Raw genomic sequence first — 23,620 nt, 5'->3', positions numbered from 1 at the left:
TGTCAGAGTCTCTATAAATGCCAACTGCATGCCTTACCATCCAGCAGGCCCAGGGTTCAGATCTCATGATAGAAAATGTCAGAATCAACCACCAATACAGCAAATTCATTTCCTGGAAACCAGATGTGAGCGTGGTCTGTTTCTAGCGTGCAGAGCCTCCTTCTCTGCACTAGCCCGAAAGATCTGACTCTTGGAACTGAAGAGCCTAGAATGGCAGTGCTGACAGCATCTAGATGAAGAGCTGCTTCCAAATCTCTGGTTCAAGGTTCAGGCATGACTGGGAAATGCAGAGCCAAAAAGTCACTTCCACTTACTTTCTTTGGGAGATTTTCCAAATGGATTGGCTCAGCTCACAAATCAAATGGGGTTTTTTCCACCAGCACTCCTGACTACTTGCTGTGTTGGACAGCTGTGCTAGTTCTGCCCCACGATGGACCCCCCCACACTCAATGTTTTCTAATCAGCTGGTAGCTGTTCTGAAGACCCACTGAACAGATTGGATTTTGACTCTGTTATTTCATAGAGGGTGGCCCTGCTCCACTAATGGGAATTTAAGCATCTTCATTTCAGGAATGACAGCAGGTAGGGCCTATGAGAGACACATGTCTGCTTAGATTCTGAATTTTCAGAATTGTTCCTTAAACATATCTTTTCTGGCCAAGCTGTGTATTCCGGTCTATTTGTTACAGCTTGTGAGCTTGAGTTTCTGTATCCCCTCTGTTCACTGCCTCCTTTATTATACAAAGCTCACAATATTGACAACCTAGGAAGAAGGAATTTTTAAAGAGACGTGAGTAAATGCCAGAAAGGGGTGACACCACGGGTCATCACTATAACCAAGAATGAGCAAAACACAGGACAGAAAGCCATTGGGAGTTGACAAAGCTGACAAGAGCTGTGACGTGTTATACCGAAATTGCTTCAGAGCCCACTGCATGTGTGAGGCTGGCTATACATGGGGAAATCAGTCACATCTTTACCATGGCTTTGTCAACTATGTTACATTCATGAGTTATCTTTAGAAACTATAGCAGAGACAGTTGGGTTGACAGAACTTTATTTTCTGGTTTGCAATTTCATAGAAGAATCTTAAATTTTTCTGGGTTTTTAAGAATCAAGATAATGTGTCCCTTGTGGCCTGATAAGCTCTATGGAAATTCTAGGTCAGATGTTGATAGTATTAACAATATTTTTAGAGGAGATATCACTTGAGCAGGATAGCAACATTATTTGAACCCTGGAAACAGAAGGGTTGCAGTCACCTGAGGAAGAAGGGACACTGTTTAATTAGGGGAAACTCTGTGCTGTTGTCATGGAAGCTTAGACTCCTACTGAGCAAACATCACCATTTTTTAAAAAAATATCCCCCCATTTTATCCTACTATAAACAATTTTTTTCTTAGTTTACTTTATAGAATATTTATTGGTAGTTTACAGAACCAAGGCTAAGGCACTGCATACATGTGTTTGTATGTGTGCCTGTATGTAGGATCCATGAGTTTGTTCATTAACTTTAGAAGGCATAAGAAGCATAGTCCTTAGGGATTTAAGTGTAAGATTATATCATCCACAGACAGGGCTGGCTTTATTTCTTCCCTTCCATTTCTGAGGGTTATTATTTCTCTTGACATTGCTCTACCTAGAATTTGTAGCACTGCATTGACATATAAGGAAGAAAGAAGGCATCTTTATTTTGTTCTTAATCACAGCAAGAAGGCTATATCTTTCATTGTGACGCATGATGCTAAATTCTCATATCATGTGAAGGAGGTCCCTTTTGTTCTTCATTTATTGTACTTTCTGCTGCTTTTTATCAAGGAGATGATGATGCTTCCCCTACATTCTATTCATGTGATAAATTATATTACTGAATTTTCATATATTTAGCCACCTTTATAATCCCAGAGTAAAACCCAGCTTGACAAACTGTGTAGTCACGGTTTTGTTGTATTTTGTTGAGGATTCTTTTGTTGTGATTCACAAAGAATGCTGGTATGTAGTAGGCTTGCTGTGTCTTTACCTGGCCTTAGAATAATCCTGGTTTCATAAGGAAGTGTGGCCATTCTCCTTAATCACTTTGAAAGGGTTGGTAAGTAGTTATTTAATGATTTAGGAACCATCGATTTGACCTATAGTCCTAGATTTTTCTTATCACTTTATTGAGAAACTAGTTTTGCTTTTTTTGGTTTTTGGTTTTTTTTTGTTTTTTGGTTTTTGGTTTTTTTTTTTTTTTTTTGGTTTTTGTTTATTTGTTTGGTTTTTTTCTTTTTTTCTTTTTCCTGTTTCACCTAGATCACTGAATCTATTGGTACAAGGTTTCCGTGGAGGGCTCTTAGCTGGTGGTTTTTCAGTTTGTTTGGTAACTTTTGGTTTACTGGGAGGTTCTTACCATGTAGTAAAGGTTTGCCATAGCCTTATGATCTTCCTCCCTTAGCCTTCCAACTGCTGGGATTATAGGCATATACACCATGCCAGATTCCTCATTCCCTTATATTACTGCAAAATTAGGAACAATATCAATAGACTCATTTTTTTGTACTCTCCACTAACAGGGAGACTTCTCCTAATTGTCACCACAGTCAGAGTCTAGGAATTTTCTTGAAATTTGGTCATGGTTCTCAGACCTAATTGGTCTGTTCTTCTGTTATTAGGAGCAAAGCCTGTTGCTAGTTATGATATAACGGTAGCAATGAGAAATGCCATTTGATGGTGAGCACTGCATATGAAGCAGTTGATTTAAATCATCTCACTGAACTCAGAGAAGCCTCATGGTGAGTGTGACCATCGCACCAGCTTACAAAACTGAAATGCAGAACAGTCAAGCTATTCATTAAGTTTCAGAGTATACAGAAAGTCAATCACATTTCATTTTGCTTAGAGTTAGTCCAATGTTTTCTAAGTCCATGGGACTGACCAAGTTTGTGATGCTCTCTCATATTTTGCCTACAAGTGCAAAGGTATTGCATCCATTACTAGTTTGGTAACAAAAGCAAAGGGAATATGGAAAGTAGAGTTTCTGGGGAAAGAGAAAGCCCATGGACATAGGCTGTCAGTGCTGAGAAAAACAGATTGTCTAGATAATTCACATTTAATGATTCAATTAAAATTGGCCCTAAGGTTAAAATAGTTCAGGGAAAGCCAGATTGGTGGGAAGACAATTTGACCTAAAATAGCTGATCATGAGTCAGCGAGATGGGTCAGTCAGTAAAGGTGCTTACTGAGCAAGCCTGGTAACCTAAGCATATTCCTAGATCCCACAATGAAAGGAGAAAACTGACTCCCAGAGGTTATCTTCTGACATATGCATCCACAGTCATGTAAGCACATCATACATGTGCACAGGCATGTGTGTCTTCATGTATACACACGCATACACACACACACTGAATTAAATTTTAAAAATTAAATAAAATAGCTTATCAGTTACACAAAACATAGAAGAAACTCCCCTAACCCCAGAGCCTATGCAGGCAAGCTAATGGGAATGTTGAAAAGACAGGATTTCAATTACTGTGGGCTCCATGCGTTACTGTGAAGCCTGTGTCCGAATGCTGTTTGTTTCTGATGCTGTAATGAGTTGTTTTCGTGAATGTGCTAATACAGGAGGAAACATATCATTTCCTTGAACACTGAAAAGGTGATGGTGGCAATGAGAATATTTCTACTGCTTCATTTCAAACCCCGATCATACATTATAAGCCACAGTCCAAAAGGACATAAAGCCTGCCTCTGCTTTGTTCAGACCTTTCAGGAAGGCAAAATGAAATGTTAAAGGAGGAAAGACAGCAGCTCTGCAGAATTATATCAGATATATTAATCACAGAAGGGCCAAGCACAGTTCCTGAAACACAAATGGCACATGGTGACCATTTCCCAGAATCCGTCGTATATTTCTGACTTGAGTCCCGTCAGCTAGATAATACTGTCTAATCCCTTATGCTGATTTAAAATTCCATCGAAGGAAGTAATGTGCTTCTGTTTTGTGGGTTTCTTATGGCCAACTCTCTGCTGGATTAACTTTATCTTCACTGTTACAGGGTCTTCCAAGTGATAATACAGTCTTAAAATAGAAAACTCTTCCATTTGGAAGGCATTTCCCCATCAGAACTCACTTGTGGTGTTTGTCAAGTGCCATTTGACATCTGAAAAAGTGAAATCTTGTCTCTTATAGGCAGAGTGACCTAAGTAACAAAAGGTTAGACAATCAAAACCCTTAACTAATCTGGGATTAGTCTAGAGAAATTTCCAAGTGAGAGTCTCATCCTTATTCTTTTGTGTATTTTAATTTTCTGATTATGAGCAAGGTTGGTTGTTCTTAAACTCTTTTCGTCATGGAAAGCCTTAGTCAAATGAAAAGTCACAGGCATGAGAGAACAAACAGAGGGCTGTGTCGGCTAAGGAAGCAGGGGTAGTACCTCTCCCCTTCTGGTAGGCTTTGGGGTTCCATGAACAAGCTTCCAAAGAACAGTTTTGGTGCCCCCTCAGTGGCAGACCCATAAAAAGATTTCAAATGCACATATACATGCCCATAAAGAGTTCAGGAAGCATAAATAATACCCCATTTTGATCCCACCCACCTTCCTAGAGGTCATGATCAAGATCAGATCAATGGGCCCTCAATCTGGAAAGTCTTTCTGTATTTAGAAATAAATATATGTATATTTAACATATGGCTTCAGACTTTACACTGTACATCCTGCAACACTTTTAAAGGGGTATTATCATTTCCTTCCTTGTTTGTTTTTTTTGGGGGGGTTGTGTGGGAATTTCTGTTTTGTTTGTTTTAAGTGTTTTTATCTCTATTTAGCCCAGGTTAGCATGAATCTTAAGATCGTCCTGTTTGTGCCCAGCAGGTGTTAACGTTCCAGGTATGTGTCACCACACCTCACTAGCTAGGACTTTTCTTTTTCTGTACCATTCATCACTTAAGTCCCCATTGCCTTTAACTAATAATATTTTTACATTATTTTCCAACACTGAGTTTTGTAGTTTTTTCCACAACAGTGCACATACAGCCTTTTATCTTTTGCATATGTGTATCTGTATGTTGTGATCATATATGCATATATGTGGATGTGTGTCTGTGTGCACACATGTATGGAAGCCAAAGGGTGACTCTGGCTGTCTTTCTGGGTGCTATCCATCTCACTTTTTGAGGTAGACTCTTTCACTGGCCCTGGCTTCACCAGTTCAGTTAGGCTGACCAGACAATGAGTGCTAGGAGTCCTGTCTCTGCCTCCCCAGCAGAGAGATTACAAGTGTGGGAGTCATGCCCACTTTTCCTTACTGGGGTCTATGAGGAGGGTTGTCAAACCTGGGTCCTTAAACTTATACAGCAGTGCTTTGCGAACTGAACCATCTCCAGAACCTCCCTGACAAGATAACAATCTCTTTCAAAAGTTACATTTCTTTTTCCATGATGGCTATCCCTGAATCTATTTAACCATCTTCCTTTGGATGTAATTTGGGTTGTTTCCAACTTTCTGCTCTGGTACAGCTTATGAATAGAAATATAGCTTATGGTACAGAAAAAGAAAAGCCCATGTTCATGTGTTAGAGGCCTCCCACGAACAGAGACTTAGAACTCACCGGGTACATAGTCTGACCTCTTAGAGGTTCTTACATTCCATTCTCTGCACTTGACAAGTCAAAGTGAGGAGTATAGTCTGAAGGCTTGCAGAAAGACAGGATATTGGGTACAGATTCCCTGCCCGAGTCTTACTCTATGATCTAACAGTGCCAGGAGGCCTCTCTTAAACTGCAAAGTATACCAAGTGTACCAAGAAATGTGCATTAGCTTAGCTGTATGGACTAAAGACATTAGCTAAGCTATAAGGACAGTTCGATGAGCATCTAACAAGCAAGAGAAGCTGGAACCATTTTTATATAACCATGCCCTAGCTCCAGATTCACTCCAGTGAATGAAAGAGACAGATTTGGGTAGACAACTCATCTTCCTGGGCTCAAGTGATGCTTGAGTTTGTTAGCACTAGTATAAATCATTTCCAGGGTAATCCCCTCTATCAAAACCACATGCATCCTTCTCAGGATTTATACTTAACTAAATTTTAGTCAAGAGTGAGTATGCCTCATGTCAATGGGCCCATGTGCAACGGACCTGAGAATGATTGACAGCACAGGACAGAGATTAAAAAAATTAATAGCACCTGTTCACAAGGGATTTATTGTGTCTGGTGATCACAAGCTGAGACCTTATCTCCTGTCTCCAGGTTGTCAAGCCAGTTATCTTGGCCTTTGAACATTTTGTATTGGTGCTGAGTGATGACCAGTCATCAAAGAGGTATCTTACTGCTTATACTCTATTCCTGGGCATTGATCACAGCCAGTCCGTGGCTCCAACATGCTTCTGGAATTCTGGCACTAGGATCTAAAGATGTCTAAAGATGTGAGGGTATCTTTGAGTGTCCCTTCTTTCCTCTTCCAAGATCAGTCAGAGTGAAACCTTGTAATCATTTCTATGTACTTGGCACTTCTATGCACCAAGAACACAATGTCTTTTCAAACCATTGAGTTAGTGAGCCCATCCTACCTAACTTAAGTCTAATTTTGATTAATCAAGATTCCACAGCCCATACAGAGCTTCATTTTTTAAGAAGGTAAACAAATGCATTGTTCTCTGTAGGCTATATTTGGTGGAGAGCTGCTCTCCAGGATACATTTGATGGAGAGCTACAGATGCTCTATAGTAGATCTTGACTTCACTGAGCTATTCCTAGTCTTTTTGAACCCGCTACTAATCTGAACTTCTGCTACGCTAATGCCTTCCTGATACATTGGCCTTCTACTGATTCTCAGATGGCTGTCCTCTGTAATGGTGATTTCTTCTACTTACACAACAGATGTCCTCTCTTCTTTAATATTTTTCTCTGACTAGTATAATGTAGTATAGAAATTATGAAGTCAAGAGTAACAAGAATGGGTGGAAAGTACCAGTTATTACATGACTTAGAGACATTTGTTAATATTTTTATATGTACTTTTCCAGTATATTTAGTATGTTCCTGTGTTATATTGAATTTAAAACTTGGTTTTATACTTAATGTTGTAACAACTTTCTACAGAATTAAGAATTCTTTTAAATTATAATTAGTTTGCTACTGTTTTCTTTTTCTCTACTGGAATACTTTAAAATCAATGTCCCTAATCTAGGGACACAGGGCATCTAGGTTATTTCTGATGTTTTATTTTCTAATATAAATAACACTGGCAAATGATTATTTTCGGTGTTTGTGTACATGTTCCTGGATAGTTTTCTTATGATTACTCTTTCAACTAAATTATATCAAAGACAACTACATGCCCATTCTGAATACTTCTTGATAGATTTTCTTAGGTCTTATTATTATATTATTTAACAAGATAGCATAACTGTGGGTTTTTTATTTTGAAGTTTTATTTGTCTATAAATTCTTAAGAGAAAAAACAACTGTTCATGTTTGTACTTATAATGTCTAGAATTTAGCATGGTCATATGTAAATAAGGAAAAAAATGAATGGAAAGGAGTGTTATCTGTAGTACCTACAGACACTGGAAGATTAACCCTTAGCAGATGTAGGTCTATTTTACAGCACTATTTCCCTGTATGTGTTCCACAGCACTCATTCATTCAGTAGATATGACCAGTCTGCCTCCTGTAGTGCATGTATATTATAATCACAGTCTTGTCCCTGAGTGTTCCTGCATCTCCTGGGGGAGTGAGACAATGTGGGTTAAAGAAATAAAGAGGAAACTATTAGTTTGTGATGCACATACAAAAAAAAAATAGGAGAACTTGAGCTTGTGTCAGAGTCACCTATGGGTTCAAGGATACACAGGTGGCTGGGGTGTCTCCAGAGCTTCTGATTCAGCAAGGGAGGGATGGGGACTGATAACCAATCTTTCTTTTTAAATACTATAAAAGTTTTATTAATTTCTTGAGAATTTTATACACACATATAACATATTTTGTTATATTCCTCTACCCCCTAACATTACCCAGTGCCACCCCTATATCACTAGTCCTTCCAAACTCCATGTCTTCTTTTGTTATTGTTGTTTAATAACCCATCAAGTCCAATTTGTGCTAACCCATCTTCCCAAGGATGTGAGACCATTCACTGGAGCATGGCTGGCCTACCAGGGACCACACCCTTACAGAATACCAACTCTCTCTCTTCTAGATACCATCAACTGTCCATAACTCCACAGTCAAGGGGAGGAGCCTCCTCCTCCTCTTCCTCCTCCTCCTCCCGCCACCTCCTTCTCCTCCATGCTGAAATATAGACTAGCTTGATCTTGGGTAGGTCTCGTGTGGGCAGTCACAGTTGCTGCAAATCCATAAGCACAGCTGCCCTGTCCTGCCCAGAAGACAATGTATAGCTCTAGTTCTCCCTGACCTTTGGCCATTAAAATCCTCCCCCAATTCCGCATTGGTCCCTACACTGTTAGGGAAGATTTGAGACAGATACCCCATTTGTGACTAAGCATTTCTCTGCAGTTAACTGCTCACCATCTACTGCACAAAGACATTTCTCTGATGAGGTCTGCTCTATAGGCATGAAGATAAACATTTAGAGGATAGTTTGATATTATATCCATTTAGCAAAATAATAGTAGTAAGTTTACACCTGGGGCCTATGTGTCCTGCAACATGGTTTCTTGACCAAATTGAAAGTATCAAGCAAATATTTCCTCCTGTGGAGAGGGCTTTAAATCTATTCAGAGAGATATTATTCACGCCTATAATATTCGTGCCACTAATTACACCCATGGGCATATCTTGGCAATCCTAGGTATGGTTCTGACATGTTCTTAGTTGTTGCCAATGTTTTTGATCTGGGGTCCACACTTTTCAATACACTATAACAGAGAGCAACATATGGGGGTGGGGTCTGCAGCTATAGGTCGTTGTGGAAATCTGTCTCAATAAATGATACCAAAATAACAAAGAGATAAGGGGCCATTAAAAATATATCAGAAATGTAAGCAATGACCACGGGAAATTCCTGGCTGCTTAGTTGGGTGGGTGTACAGATGGCAGATACTAAAAGCAAGAACAATAAAAGTAGAAGCCAGAAGGGCAGATTCAGAGTCAGAGAACACTGAGTCATACAGGCTGTGGGAAATTCGGAGGTTCATTTTTTTTTTGGTTCTTTTTTTTTTTCGGAGCTGGGGACCAAACCCAGGGCCTTGTGCTTCCTAGGCAAGCGCTCTACCACTGAGCTAAATCCCCAACCCCTCGGAGGTTCATTTTAAGGCACTGGAAATCCAATGAGGGTGAGAGCAGTGGAGGGATAGGATATGATTCTTATTTGAGTGATCATTCATTTGTTCAAGAGGCAATAATGGGAAAAGCAGGCAGAAGATATTTGGAGACCAGATTCGAAGGTGATAGCAGTAGGTATGGCTGAGGGATGAGGTCAAATGAACCAGAAGTTATGAAAGAGGGGGTCACAGAGGAGGTGGTGCAGCCAGATAGCCTCACTAGAGGACATCAGCTGCTGCAGAATTAGAACTAATGCTTTAGCCATAGAATTTTTCAGAGCCTTTGTAGTGGTTTTGTTATTTTAAATCTTTAGATAAATAATGTTTCAAATATATATATGGCTTTGGGAAATAGGAAACCATGAAGACTGTAAAATGGTAGCTGATTGTTGCACCCACCCCATCACACTCAGGCTCTTTGTCTAGTAATGTAGTCACACTTCTTCCTCCATGTATTTGGGGAGGAACGTTGGAAGGACCATTATCTAAGTGGTCTTTTCCTCTCAGGGTTAATTTAGAGAAATTTTCTCTTACGTTTCTTTTCAAGCTACCTTGCCTAAGCCCAAAAATACTGGTATGAAGTTCCAGAGGCAAGAGTAGAATTTTCTTTTTTACTTGTGTTGTAGCAACTTCCCATGAGCAGATGTCTCCAGCACAGACATCCCAATGCATTTTAGCTAGATACATATTTCATAGATTAGAATAAATACTTATTAAATACTATTAGCTCTTTTTTTCTCAATTAGATATAATGACTGACTTAGTAATGGAATATTACTAATATTGACTCTCTAAAATGAATATACTTAGATACCATCATCTTAAATTTATCTTTAATCACTATGGCAGATAGATGGCCTAACATAATCACTGGCTGTAAGTGCTTCCCCAGGGTGACTCTGCTGCACTTGAAAGTTAGAGTCACAAGAAATAGAGATCTAGTGGAAGTCACCCCACTCATCAGGGTGACTTAATTAAAGTCTCACTGAGGGCTGTGTGGGAGGACTAATGGCTGCCTTAGTTCTATGATATCAAACTTATTCAAAGTGCTTCGTGGGATGTAAAACATGAATTAACTGTCTTCTCTATACATCTAATGAGGAAACAAAGATCTAAAAATAAGCGCACAGCACTGGAAGAATGTGCATTAAAGCTTAATGACATGCACAGCAGGTATAAGGGAAGAATATTGGTCTTAATGTTCTCAGGGGAGACACTACTCACCTACTTCTTACAACCTAGAGTTTCAACTTAAAAGTTGTAAGCAATCAATAGATCGCAACCTGTTGGGTGTTGGTCATCTATGTTCTGGCTCAACTGTAAAATAAGCTTAAAGAGGCAGACTAGGTGGTAGAGGGTAGATTTTCCTTATGCCTTTCATTCTGTAAAATCCCCTATGAAGCTTCTTGTCAGAATATTGCTGGAAATGACCTAGCACCAAGTGCAGTGTGTGAACACATTCAGTGCCTACCCTTGCAGTTCCAGGACCCAGTCATGCTCAGGAACATGAATGCACCGGGCTATTGTTTTAACACCATGTCTTAAAGTATCCTTTACAGCCATGCTTCTTGACAACTATTTAAAATTGATTTTAACTTGTCTACAACTCATAAAAACATTCTTTTTGTTAATTTGGTACTTAACACAGGTGATAAAGTTGTCATAAAATAGTAAGTATGATATGCTTTTTACAAGTTCTACTTATTTCTCTAAAGGCTATTCATTTGCTTCCACATGTTTGATATTAGCAGAATCTTCTTGTACTGCAGAGACACTAGATTCACCACAATGATGTATGTGATTCGCCAGAAGTAGTGTGATATCTTAGTAACAGCTAAAAGAGTTACCAGGATAGCTTAAATGAGACAACATGCAAGCATTTGTTTACTCTTTATTCAGAGGGTGGAGATTATCCACAAATGTTAATGTATTTTGGCTGGCACAGTTGATCACCTTTAAGATTAGAAGCACTTCAGTTTTCTTAACTTCGCCAGATACCAGGAGGGCCAGAAGCTGTTACTATCTCTCTGGAATTGTTTATAAATGAATGTGGATGAGTAATGAAGAGTAATAAACTCAATCTTGCAGGCAAAGCAGAAGTAGACAAGTGTATTATCAAGGGGTATAAGCTGGGGTGGGGGAGAGCTGGAAAGCTAAGAAATCAATGCCTGCTGGAAATAGCAGCGTGCCCATTAGGGAATGATTCAGTGACCAGACGTCATCCTTGGTTTGTGGAATTACTGACCTGGGTCTCCCGATAGGCTATAGATTTATGTATTTGCTAGGGTTGGAGAAAATAGTCCCCTAAATACTTGTATGCAACAACACCTTGTCCTATTGTACATTAAGCCAAGGGGAGGTGTCCAAATGCAGACATGTCCCAACTTAGAGACCTTTATGGGGCTCTCAAGTTCTCAAGGTGAATCTCTTCACAAGTAGCCCACAAGGCTTGCGTCATCTGCCAGCTGCCTGTGGAAACAACCTTTTTCTGGAAGGTCCTTCCCATCAACTCTACTTATCCTGCAAACTAACCAGCTTCCTTCTCTTCCTCTGCTTCCTTCTACCATTCCTGCTCCTCTTTTGTAAAAAGTCTCACTTAAGATTTGTTTTGAAACTGCTAAGTCTTAGCAAGAAGGGACATTTCTTTTATATCACTTTCACATCCATGACGCACCACAGAAATTATCTTTGAACAGGCCTTTGGGTGACATAAATTATAACATGTATTTGAGTGACTCAGGAAATGATGCTCAGTGCATTTGGTCTGCCTTCCTGAACCCTAACAAGCTGTCCTCGTGAGTCACCCTGAGCCAACCCCAACTGTGTGGTGCCTGTTACATCCACTAATACCAAAGCAACCCTCCCATTCTTAGGGAAGATTACAGTCATCATTAGACTTTCCAAATAAGAAACCAAGGCTCAGAGAGGTTGAGAAACATACCCAAGGATGCCCAGCTGGCACGTGAGCAGGCCGTGTTCTTTCTAGAGCTGTTCCTTTACCTGCCCCTGTGTATATCCCCATCTATAACAGCATCTTTCTCGGCCTATGCCCTGGAGTCATTTCCCCTTCCTCCCTTGTGTCTCCTTAGTTGTCTCTGAGCAAAAGCACTTTGGATGTCCATGACAGGGAACAATCCCAGAGTTGAAAGTTGATGTTTTAAGTGTGCGTTGGGTTCAGGTTGTATTGATTTCTCCCCTCTCCACTCTGTTACAGCCAAGTGCTATGGGCAGAAATCTAACAGAGCTGCTCGCAGAGCTGCTCCTGGGGCCAGGCAGGTCACAGGTCACTTCACTGACATGTGGGGCACATTAGCCAAATGACTGGAGCTCAGACAGAGAGTTCTAAGTGACTCTGGTCAGAAGCTGGCACTACATAGGTTGCTTATTGCTGACAGCCTGCAGCAGGCAGACATGGGCTTGCTCTGGTTTTCTTCAGGATAATAATGCTGGCTTTTTTTTTAATCATCACCTAACAAAAGCTTCTGGGAAAACTGAGAAAATTCAGCAACAATATATCATTAGGTCTATCTGCTTCATAACTGCCCATGTCTGGCATGAAAAGGGAGTCTACATCCTATATTGTTCTTGTATCTTAGTATTAACAGTTATTTTCCCTGTGACTTTTACCCATTTGAAAAAATTTTCTCAGAACTTAGAATACATTTCAGGAAATCATATTGTCCTGTTGTGCTTAAATGGCCCCTCAGAGTCTGAACTGACGAAGATACTAAGATGGCTGTTATGATGGCGGATTTAAGCCCATCCTAGATTAAAAGCATGGAGCCTATCTATTCATCCTTTCTATCTATTCATCCTTTCTATCTATTCATCATTTCCCCCCATTTCTCTGCTACAATTCCAGCTCAAACTCTGCCCAGAGCTCAGAGTAGTCAATGGCTGACACACGTCAGTGAGCCGCAACCATTTTCCTCCCTCAAGTCGGGAAACGAATACCCACTACATCAGACGTTTGTTCCATACCAGGTTTCATGCACACTCAGGACAGAGACTTTGTAAGCTATATTTTATGGGTGGGAAAGCTGGGAGTCCAGGAGAAAGAGCACAAGGCCATGAAGCCAGCCATGAAGAAAGATGAAAAAAACTAGAGCCATTGTTAACTACACTTCAATAAGTCTATCACTAATGGTGGCAGGCTTCTAATAGTCACACCCAAGTTTGTGTGATTGCAAACTCCTATTTTCCAAGTACATCATCGAGTCTGTTCCTCACCCACAAAAGCACAACTTATTATCCACAGTCCAAATAAATCCCAATGCAGTGCAAACTGAAGTCTCTCATCACAAATCCAGCCTACCCCCTTGCTTCTGCCTTTAAGAGCCAGTACAGTTGGTTTAAATTGTTTAGCTGGTGATTCATCACCACTGTCTTATCTCTTCTCTACCGCCTCCTCTTGGGTATCTTGCCTGTCTTTTCCAGGAAGACTGTGAGTTGCTGGAAAACAGAATGTATTCCACACCATCCATCAGCTGTCCAACATCCTGAGGGCACCAGACTGTTAGGAAACACAGCCTTCTTCAATACTGCAGTCCAGCTTTCTGAACTCTGAGGCACAATGCTCTCTTCACAGTGAATGTACAAACAGTGAAGATAGAGTAAATCCCAGGCATACCAGTTCCTTCCTTGGCCTATGAAATAGAGATTAAAACGATACCTCAGAGCATTTCCAGAGATATTAAGAGGGTACACATAAAGATCTTGGCATAGATCCTGGCACATAATAAGCACTCAATAAATAGTAATTATTGCTGTTATTACAGAGAGCTGAACTTACAGGGTGCTTTCTGTGGGGTGCATGCTGTGCTAAGTGCTTAGTATGCAATTATCTCATTTATTTTTTACATAATATAGAGAAAGTTTGATAGCTTGAAAAGGCATACCTTTCCTGTCGCCCAGAGTTACGTAAGAAGAGTCACGTTCTGGGTCAGATCACAAGTCTGACATCATGAGATATTGTTCATTCATTGTAGTAGCTGATGTCTCACTAATGTTATCACTAATGACAGCTGAGACACTAGCTAGCTTCAGTTCCTTCTGCCTTATCCTCCCCCCCACACACACCCTGAGTCCTGGGACTGTAGGTGTGAACTACCACACGAACTTGTCAAAGTACACTTAAAATAACCATGATTCTACCATGCCCCATCAACCTTGCCAATATTCTCTAAGGGTTTATTCCTTTCTTAGACCATCAGAGTATCCTATGCTGCTACTTAATTAATGTAAGTGGGCACATCTGTGATTATTGTGACACTGTTCACAACACTCCTATGGAATCACTCTAAATATCCATCAACAAGTGGCTAGACAAGGGAAATGTGCTATATACAAGCAATGGGTGGGACTGGAAAAGATAAGGTCAAGTGAAATAAGCCAGATTCTTTTTTTTTTTTTATTAACTTGAGTATTTCTTATATACATTTCGAGTGTTATTCCCTTTCCCGGTTTCCGGGCAAACATCCCCCTTCCCCCTCCCCTTCTTTATGGGTGTTCCCCTCCCCATCCTCCCCCCTTGTCCCCCTCCCCCCAACAATCTAGTTCACTGGGGGTTCAGTCTTAGCAGGACCCAGGGCTTCCCCTTCCTCTGGTAATAAGCCAGATTCTAAGAGATGAATATTTCAAAATGCTTCCTCTCAAATTCAGCAGTTTCTAGACTTAAAATTAATGAAATATTTTTTGAAGTGAATTTGGAATGAGTAAAGAAACCAGTGGAGGGTCAGAAGACTATGGGGAGAGAAAATATGAATGAAGTATATGAATATATGTGTGAAAAATGACCAATTTTGTTCAGCATGATTTGGATCAACACTACTTATGAGACCTTCAGTATTCTAATCTTCATGCCTTATGCAAAATTAGAGCAGGTGAAGAAAGCCTTATCCTATAATTTTCTTAAACCATTTTAGTGCTAAACGATAAAATAATGGATCTTCAGCCATACTTAATGAGGTCTACTTTGAAGACTAAGGAAAGAATCCTGCTAGTCTAAATAAATACATATTAAGCCTCTACCACATGCCAAGCTATTGAGTATGTTCAGAAGACACTTAAATGGTCTGTTTGTGCCTGTTCTCAGTGTAACCACAGAAACTGAAATCTATGAAGAAAAAGATGAGACTAAAGGTTTAGGAAGGATTATATGATCCACACTTGGAATGTTTACTGTGAAGACTGGAAGATGGAGGAAACAGGACCCTGATAGAGGTGATCGCAGCAGGGTACTGTGGGATAAGTAAAACTTCTCTAGCCCAAAGAGGAGCTTGAGTGAATTGTGAATGGCTCTGAAGCGATCAGTGCCATTGTTGATTGACTGACTTTCTGCTCCTAAAGTGCCCTTAAACTCAGTTTAGTTTTCTGCATTGACTAAGTCCCTTTTCCTTGAGTTTCACAGGGCTAACTTAATTAGTGTCTCTGAAGCTTTTGGGAATCTTCAGGTGAAGTCAGCCAACCGAAGGGAAGTCAGTTGTTCATTCTCATGGCCTTTCCAGTATCTAATCACACATGGAAAATCTCGCGAAAGATTTCTTCTGAGAAGCAATGTTTATTTCATGGCTCTGAGGCTCTGGGGCTTCCTGGAACAGCAGTGTATGGAAAGAAAAGAGGATGACGTCAACATAGAGACAATAATGAACTTAGATCATGAGGTCCTGTGTCTTACTGCAGCTGCCGAGTATGAGAGAAGCTCAAAGCTTCTATACTTAACTCAGCCTCTGCCTGAAAGCATCTAATTAAAAGTTTTCGAATAAAATCAATAATGTTTGGCAGATAAAAGAGCAGATGGCTTAAGGAAGAAACTGAAAGGGCTGCTTTAGGGAAGGAAGCATTAGGCTTTTATTCTGTTGGCGGTAGGGGCAGGAAGAATTCCTGTGGGAGAGGGCAGAAACCAGAAATAGATGAATAGGCAGAGAAGAGAGTCAGGATTAGGCCTTGTCCTATCCTAAATGTAGCTTGGAAATTTAAGTTTAAATGCTTCTAGAGCAGTCAAATGAGACACCCACTCACTGTCTCTCCAACGAGTGAGTTCCATCAGCCTCCTGCACTTATTTTTGTTCATTCTGACTTATTCTTGTGTCCCTCTACACACAGGAAAAGGCAGCAGCCCTTCATCTCACACTTCATGTTCTCCCTCAATCTCTCTCCCTGTCAGATCATTGTCCCCCTGCAATGTCCCTCACTTCCCTAAACTGAAGAAGCGATTTCCCCTTTAATGGTATCCACTCATGCTGTTCCCTCTACTAGAATCACACTTTTCTGTATGTTTTGGATGACTGGACTTTCACATCCTAAAATTTAAGAAAACTCTCCACACTGGGTTCTTCCCGCTAACTCTACCTCTGCATCTCACCCTGGAACACTTCAGTAGGTTGTCTCTGATTGGGTTTCATCTCCGTCCTTCACTATCATGGAAGTCTTGTGAGGAGAGAACATACATTTGATGTATCCCAAGAGCCTAACACTGTGTCCAGCAGATAGCTGTGTAACACTCTGAAGACATGATGCGCGTGTCCTGTCCTTCTCCAAATCGCTCATAGTATCCAGTGACCAAGCACAAACTATGTCCCAGCCTCCCCATGTAACATAGATTCACTGTCTAATTCACATGGAAACACAGCACTTCATGATTAGTCTCAGACTCACCTTTCAGAAGAGGAAACAAAGATATTGGGTCATTTAATAGGCAAATAGTTGGTCACCTAGAGATTTGGGTATAGGAGTCCCTCTAAAGCCTCCACAGTTGCCCTCAGCCTTCCCGTCTCCCTGCAACAAAGACTGGTATTTACATTTGAGTTCATGAAAGAAACTCATGCACACTGCAACCCAGGGAAATATGTTTAAACATCAAATCCACTACAGTGCACTGTAGCACCCAATGGTGGTGTATTCAATCACAATCGCTGTAATGTACTCTTTTCTAAGCCCAGAAAGCTGGCCAGTGGCAGGATCAGTTAGTATGTCTGCATCTGACAGGAAACCAGAGCCATCTTGCAGGTGCTAAGGGCCATCAGGACGTCATCAGATAGGATAACTAGAGATTCCTCTGCAATTCATGGTGCAGTGAACAAACGCTGACGCACTTAGTGGGGTATAAAATGCCCTGTGTTATTCTGGAACTTCTTGGGGCAGTGGCCAGTGTTACAGAAAAGCCACTTCAGGATTCTGCAGAAGTGTTAAATCTACCCAGTAGTCAAGGAAAAGAACTGCTTCGAGTTTGATCCTTCCCGTCACCCCGGAAGCTGAACAGGAATCTCTTCTTTCCCTTGGTTTCCACAACCCTGGTTCAGAGATTTGCAAATCTAAGTGCACAAGCTGCTTTTAACTGATATATGAAAGGGATTTTTGAAATGAATGTGCTGTGATTGGATTTCTGGTCAGTCACCCAGAAGGTATCACGAAGCTAAGCTCTGGACCCAATTCCACTGCAAATGCATAAGCTTTGGCGCCTGCAGCCACTATAGCCACAGACAGGGTGTTTCATATTCCCTTTACATGATGGAGACCCCAGGCTCAAAATGGAAAAAGAGCTTAGCATAAACCTAAAAGAAATCTAATACAAAGTAAATTTTAAAAGACCTTGTCTACGACCTTACCTGAAACATAACCTCTTTAGTTCTAAGCTACCTGATAAAGCCAGAATCTGTTAATACATAACTTGGCTATTTCAATGGCCTTGTCACTTTCAAAAGAACTAAGATGCCCTTTGGAAATGAGAATGTTGCCAATTGGCATTATTCAAATAAAGGTCTCTTTGACCTGCTTCAACATGAGATAAGAAACATGAATAAAAAATAATCACTTATTGTTTGTGACTTGTGCTAAGGTGACTTTTAAGGTGACTGACAGGATTTGGCTTCTCCAAGTGGATAGGAGAGCCCCACTGATAACCCTGTTTATGATTAAACAAATTTGCTAGGCAACCTTTTTTCTGGGAGATGATCAAAGTTGCGCCCCAGCCTTTTCTCCTTTGCCAGGAAATATGAAGTACAATTTTACATTCTGTGTGTTCCTTTTTTTTATTATCTGACACTCCATCAATAATACCAAAATGAAGGCCACACAACAAAGTTAGAACCAATCTAATCTTCATCCCTGCCTTGCCTCCTCAGAGGTAACCAACTGTGCTTACCTCTGCACATCTTCCAAACCACTCTCTGCACGTGTGCCTTTGTGTATGTAGGTCTTCTTAGCTTTATAAATTTGTGTTTATATACATCATGTATTCATTATTGATTAATCAGTCACTACTACAAAATTTAGTGTCTTGAAATAGTAAACATCTCTTACCTCACACATTGTTTGAGAGTGTGGATTCCAGGGATGACTAAGCCCTGGGTGATTAGTCTAAGGCCTTTCTGGAGACTGCAGTCAGGCTAGAAGAAAGGACTGTATTCTTGAACAGCTTGGACCATGGAGGAAGATGAGCTTATATGATGGCTCACGGGCACAGTTCTTGGAGGGAATTGTCATTCCTGGATCTAGGTTGCCATGTAGGCCTCTGCTCAGGGCCTCTTGATTATTCTTGGCAGGCTGCCTCTAGAGGAAAAGATGGGCCATCATGAAGGAAACCACAATGTAACGCCTTTTTATGACTCTACCTTGGAAGTAGCACATTATTCTTTCTGCCATATTTTATTCCTTAGAAATGAATCAACGAGTCTAGTCCACATGTGCAGGGAGACCAAGCAAGCTCTATATCCTAAAGGAAGAAATATCGAAGAAGCTTGGGCTTCCTCACGTGACCACATATGGCACACCAAGCACATGACCATGCACTTTGCTTTTTCTTCTCTAATGTGTCTTGGATCTCCATGAAAGCCCATGTAGGTCAGCCTGATTCATTAGAACTACTGAGACCTATTTAGTTACACCCCTCTTTATCAATACACATTGAGACTGCTCTCAGATTTTTCACTGGTACAGATCAGACTGCAGGAAAGGACTTGTTCATACCTCATCAGTGCATAGGCTAGAGTTTCTCTGGCAAAAAAAAAAAAGCATTCAAATAAAATTGCTGAGCGCATTCGTTTATTCACTACAGCTTGCCTTGCTACTTTTCCATTCACAACCATTCACTCACCCTTCACTTAACACTCAGAGGGACTTTGTGACAGAGCCCTGTTATGCAAACTAGCTTGGAGCCTTATAGGTGATTTGGCCCTTTTCAAGCATGAGCTGAAAATTATTCCGTCTGGCACATGGTCTACTAATAATTACAGCCTCTTCCCCACGACTCTGCTTGTTTTAAGCAAAAACTCCAAGAGCTCACTCCTCTGGAGATAAGGAAGCTCAACTGCTGTTTACGGAGGACTTGGAGGTTCACAGGTACAGGGTGCCCCAGGAGAATCAGGTTGATTAGTGTTAATTCAAACCACTTCCTCTTCGTGGTAGCAGCTGAGAAGTCACATGCACAGATGGAGCCTATAGGTCTCCGTGGGTAGAAAATGCTATTTTAGTTGCAGCTACTTCCAGTCTTTGGCTCTACCTTTCCAGAAAGTACTACTGATACACAAAATCACTGAATTCTCTGAAACGTCTCCAGTTACCATTTGCCTTTCATTTAAAACTTGGAATCCTCTAACTTTCATACATTCAGGCTGCCACCTAGCCCTGCCTGGTAAGGGTCCTTAGACTGTCAGTAACTTAATAGTAGCCACTATGGGTGCTGGGAATTGAACTGTGGTCCTCTGGAAGAGCACCCAGTGTTCTTAACCACTGAGCCACCTCTCCAGGCTCCTTCATGTAAAAAAAGCTGCCATCGCTATACCAGGTATAGATGGCCTGAGGCAATGTCTCCTCCTGTGTGTGTGAAGGAGGAGGAAAAAGTTCCTCTGATGTTTCAGCGTAGGAGGTAGGCAGTGGTTAGTATTTAGTCGAGGAAGAATATTGGAAATATTAAGAGGCAGGCATGATTGGAAGATGAGTGTAGGGTCTTCTGTTAGCGATACCTGAAGAGAAAGAACCCTGGAGGGAGGGAAAGTCTGTGAGCCTTTGTAAGTTAAGAGTTGTGACAGGTTATGAGAAGAGACAATAGTTATAGGTGACCCAAAGGTTAGTTGTTTTTTTTTTAATCCAAGTCATGGAAACAAATGCTGTTTTATAAAAAGATAAAGAGAGAAGAAATATGTTTTGGTGGACGTGTAGTCAGTTATGGGGGAAGGAGGAGCCTCTGTGGGCCCATGCTGAGGCATCCCTTCCCCATGAGGGACCAGCCACAAAATGGTATAGCATAGAATAGAGTTTATTCAGGGCATGGGGGAGAGGAGTTGAGAGGGTAATAGAGGCAGAGAAAGGAAGACAGAGAGAGAGAGAGACAGAGACAGAAAGACAGAGAGAGAGAGACAGAGACAGAAAAACAGAGAGAGACAGAGACAGAAAGACAGAGAGAGACACAGAGACAGAAAGACAGAGAGACAGAGACAGAGAAGAGGAGAGAAGTAGAGGCCAGCTATGAGCACATGGAGAGAGGGGGTGGGAAGGGAATGGGGAGAGAAGGGTAAAGGGGTGAGGGGACAGAGCAGGAGCCAGAAAGCAAGAACCAGAGAGAGAGGAGGTGGCAAGCAGCCCCTTTTACAGTGAGTCAGGCATACCTGGCTGTTGCCAGGTAACTGTGGGGCAGAGTTTAGACAAAATGCTAACAACCACCAATTTGGATATAACTGTACTGTACAGAAGGATCCAGTCTGGTTAAGAATTTCCAAGACCTGACGCTTTTATTCTTAACAGCAGCACTACTGAGTGGGTAGTCCCAAGATATAAGGGAAAACCCAGATATTGCATTGATGAGTTTATTTTCTGGGTTTATTATCTAGCTGAGCCCCAGAACCTAAGACCGCAGAGTAAATCAAGCTTCAGCCAGAATTCAACATCTTTCTCCTTGTAAAAGAAACTCCATAAAACACATCCTTCTCAGAGGTCACCGAAGCCCAAAGTGACTCCTCTCTGTATCCCAGTTCTGAGAATCTTTGCTATGCTCCCCAACATGGTAGGATCCCCAGACTGACATTCCCCTAGCTCTACTTGAATTAACACTAATCAACCTGTCATAGTTCTCCATTCTTATTAAGAATCCTCAGTACATCAAATGGATGGACTTCCACCAGGGTACTCTAAAGCCACAGGCTACAAATGGTGCCTTCTCTGCTGGCTTCTGTTTCCCTGGAGACTGGCATGGTACCTGCCTTAGCAAATCAACATCATTTCATCCATTACCTAATTGTTCTATAAAGGATTGTGTGAATAAAACTGAAAATTGCTTAGTCTGTCTCACACTTCATAAATCTCAGTCAACAGATATTTATTGAGCATATCAGACTCGGGCACCAAATTAGGTACTGATGAGAGTGCAAAAAACTAGGTGGACATCGTCCTTATCCCCCTGGAGTTTGTATGCCTATCCAGATAATGAGTCAACACAATTAGTAAACTGGGTAAGATGCTTTTGGATACTGTTAATTCCAGGAAAATGACATCTGAGTACTTCAATGACAGAATGGATGTGATCTGGGGCAAAGGTAAACATTGACTTGAGACCTGAATCACCATCAAGGGTGATGGCCTTGCAAAATCAGAGGCACAAACTTTCCCCTCTCAATAAATTAAGTAGTCATTGAAGGTGCAGCCTCCGGATGCATCCTGCACTCCCCTCTTCTCACTTTTCATGCCTTCAAAGACAACCCTGTGACCTCTAGCTTCAGACTATGTCAAACCGACCTGCCTCTCCCTACTCCTACTGCTGCTACTACATTAGTCCAAGCCACTGCCATGTCACCCTGGAACTGTATTAAGGTTTACAATTTCTCTTCTTCCACTTTCTCTGCTCACTGTCTCTGTCATCATGTCGTTGCCCTGCACAGAATATCTCGAGAACTTCTCTTTACATCTAAGGCTGGACGTTTTGCAGGGTTGCAGTCCCTGGCTCCTCCTCCCAGATGCCCATCACTCTTCTGCCCTAGCGGCCTGCCAAGGCTACTCCATAAATGAACCAAATAAGTTGCCACTTCAGACTTTTACCACCGTGGTTCCCTCCTTGGAGAACTCTTTTCTTCAGTGTGCATTTATGGTTGGCTCATTTCTTCCTTCAAGTCTGCTCAGATGTTAATGAGCAGCCTTCCTAGACCCATGCTGACTGTAGCGATCACCACTATCCCCTCTCCTGTGATGCTGTGTAACTTTTCTTCATAGCTTATATAACACTAGGGTGTGTGTGTGTGTGTGTGTGTGTGTGTGTGTGTGTGTGTGTGTGTGTGTGTGTGTGTATGTGTATGTGCATGTGTTTGTGTTTGCCAACATGTTATATGTGTACATGGGTGTGTTCACCTATGTGTGTGCATGCATCTATGTGTATGTTTGTCTGTATGGGTGCGTATATGAGTGGTCCAGGCTTGGAGAACTGTGGGAACCCTCTTTCCACTCCACTCCACTGAATGGTACTTAGAAGCTGACTTCTGTGTTTCTCCTGATCCTATCAATGGGTGCTTCAGATATGATGCTGAAATAGCACAGTAAAGCATCAACTGGATAGCTCCCCTAGGAGCATCTCCTGCTATAAATACCTGTTTGCCTTTCCTAGTAGTATGCTTGCAGATAATCCAGAGAGTCACTTCCTGGGGAGCCATCCCTGACCTCCCAAATCACAGAGTGTCTCCTGACATAAGAACTCTAATGTTCAGAGAGCATGTAGCAAGGCCTGATGGTATCTGTCTACTGTTGGAGATGGATTTTTGAGTACCCCCAGGCTGGAGATTCTCCCTTGTTGACTCCCTTACGTAAAAAATAACAAAGAACAGTTTCTGGACATGGATCCAGCCTACTAATGAGCATATTTAGTCTATTTTGTTTTATGTTAATTCAAAGTAGCTGCCAACATTTTAATGAATTTCTGACTTCTGATTAAAATTTATAAGCCATAGCAATGCTGGGTTCATGTTCTTTTTCAAGATGATATTTGTTACTATATTCTAGGACGGAGTTTCCAAATTTATATTTTATTTAGCATACTAATTAATGGGTTCCATGATGGCTTTGTTCTTAAGAGCTAGAACTGAATAGTCACAGTGCTATTCGTAAGGGACACCCTTGCCTCTAGGCAGCAGTCATTGTCACTATTCATTCCTCTTGCTGGGATAGAGTGTTCTTTGTCATCTAACAGCTGCAGAGCTCTTCCTTTCTTATAGAAATATACAGTTTTGTGTCAAATGTTCTTACACCTGATGTATAAGATGCCTTTGAGGCCAGTGAATAGGTGGATGTGGCCTAATTCTAAAATAATGAAGGTTGTCATTCGTAGATTGAAAGCACAGAACTTGATCACTCAAAGTAGAGTTGTCAACTCTATCCACA

At 41.2% G+C, this 23,620-nt stretch overlaps 1 protein-coding gene across 40 annotated transcripts in view; it reads left to right on the top strand.

Annotated features, from left to right (window-relative positions):
• The window catches only part of Ppp2r2b (protein phosphatase 2, regulatory subunit B, beta), a 427,050-nt gene that overhangs the window by 252,545 nt on the left and 150,885 nt on the right, over positions 1 to 23,620 (top strand). For 10 of the 40 annotated variants that reach the window (XM_087593326.1, XM_087593341.1, XM_087593345.1 and 7 more), the window contains 2 exons: positions 4,808 to 4,868; positions 6,231 to 6,301. The exons of 29 other annotated variants lie outside the window; for them this stretch is intronic. In XM_087593326.1, coding sequence (XP_087449452.1) covers positions 6,283 to 6,301 — 19 coding nt within the window. In that variant the 5' untranslated portion in view covers positions 4,808 to 4,868; positions 6,231 to 6,282. Of the gene's footprint in view, positions 1 to 2,651; positions 2,772 to 4,807; positions 4,869 to 6,230; positions 6,302 to 23,620 lie in introns of those variants that run through there. One more of the 40 variants, XM_087593347.1, reaches the window with a different exon arrangement.

Source organism: Rattus norvegicus, chromosome 18 (genome assembly GCF_021556685.1).
Source record: "Rattus norvegicus strain SHRSP/BbbUtx chromosome 18, alternate assembly SHRSP_T2T, whole genome shotgun sequence".
In the NCBI taxonomy this organism is placed as follows: Eukaryota; Metazoa; Chordata; class Mammalia; order Rodentia; family Muridae; genus Rattus; species Rattus norvegicus.
This window is presented reverse-complemented; position numbering and strand designations above follow the sequence as displayed.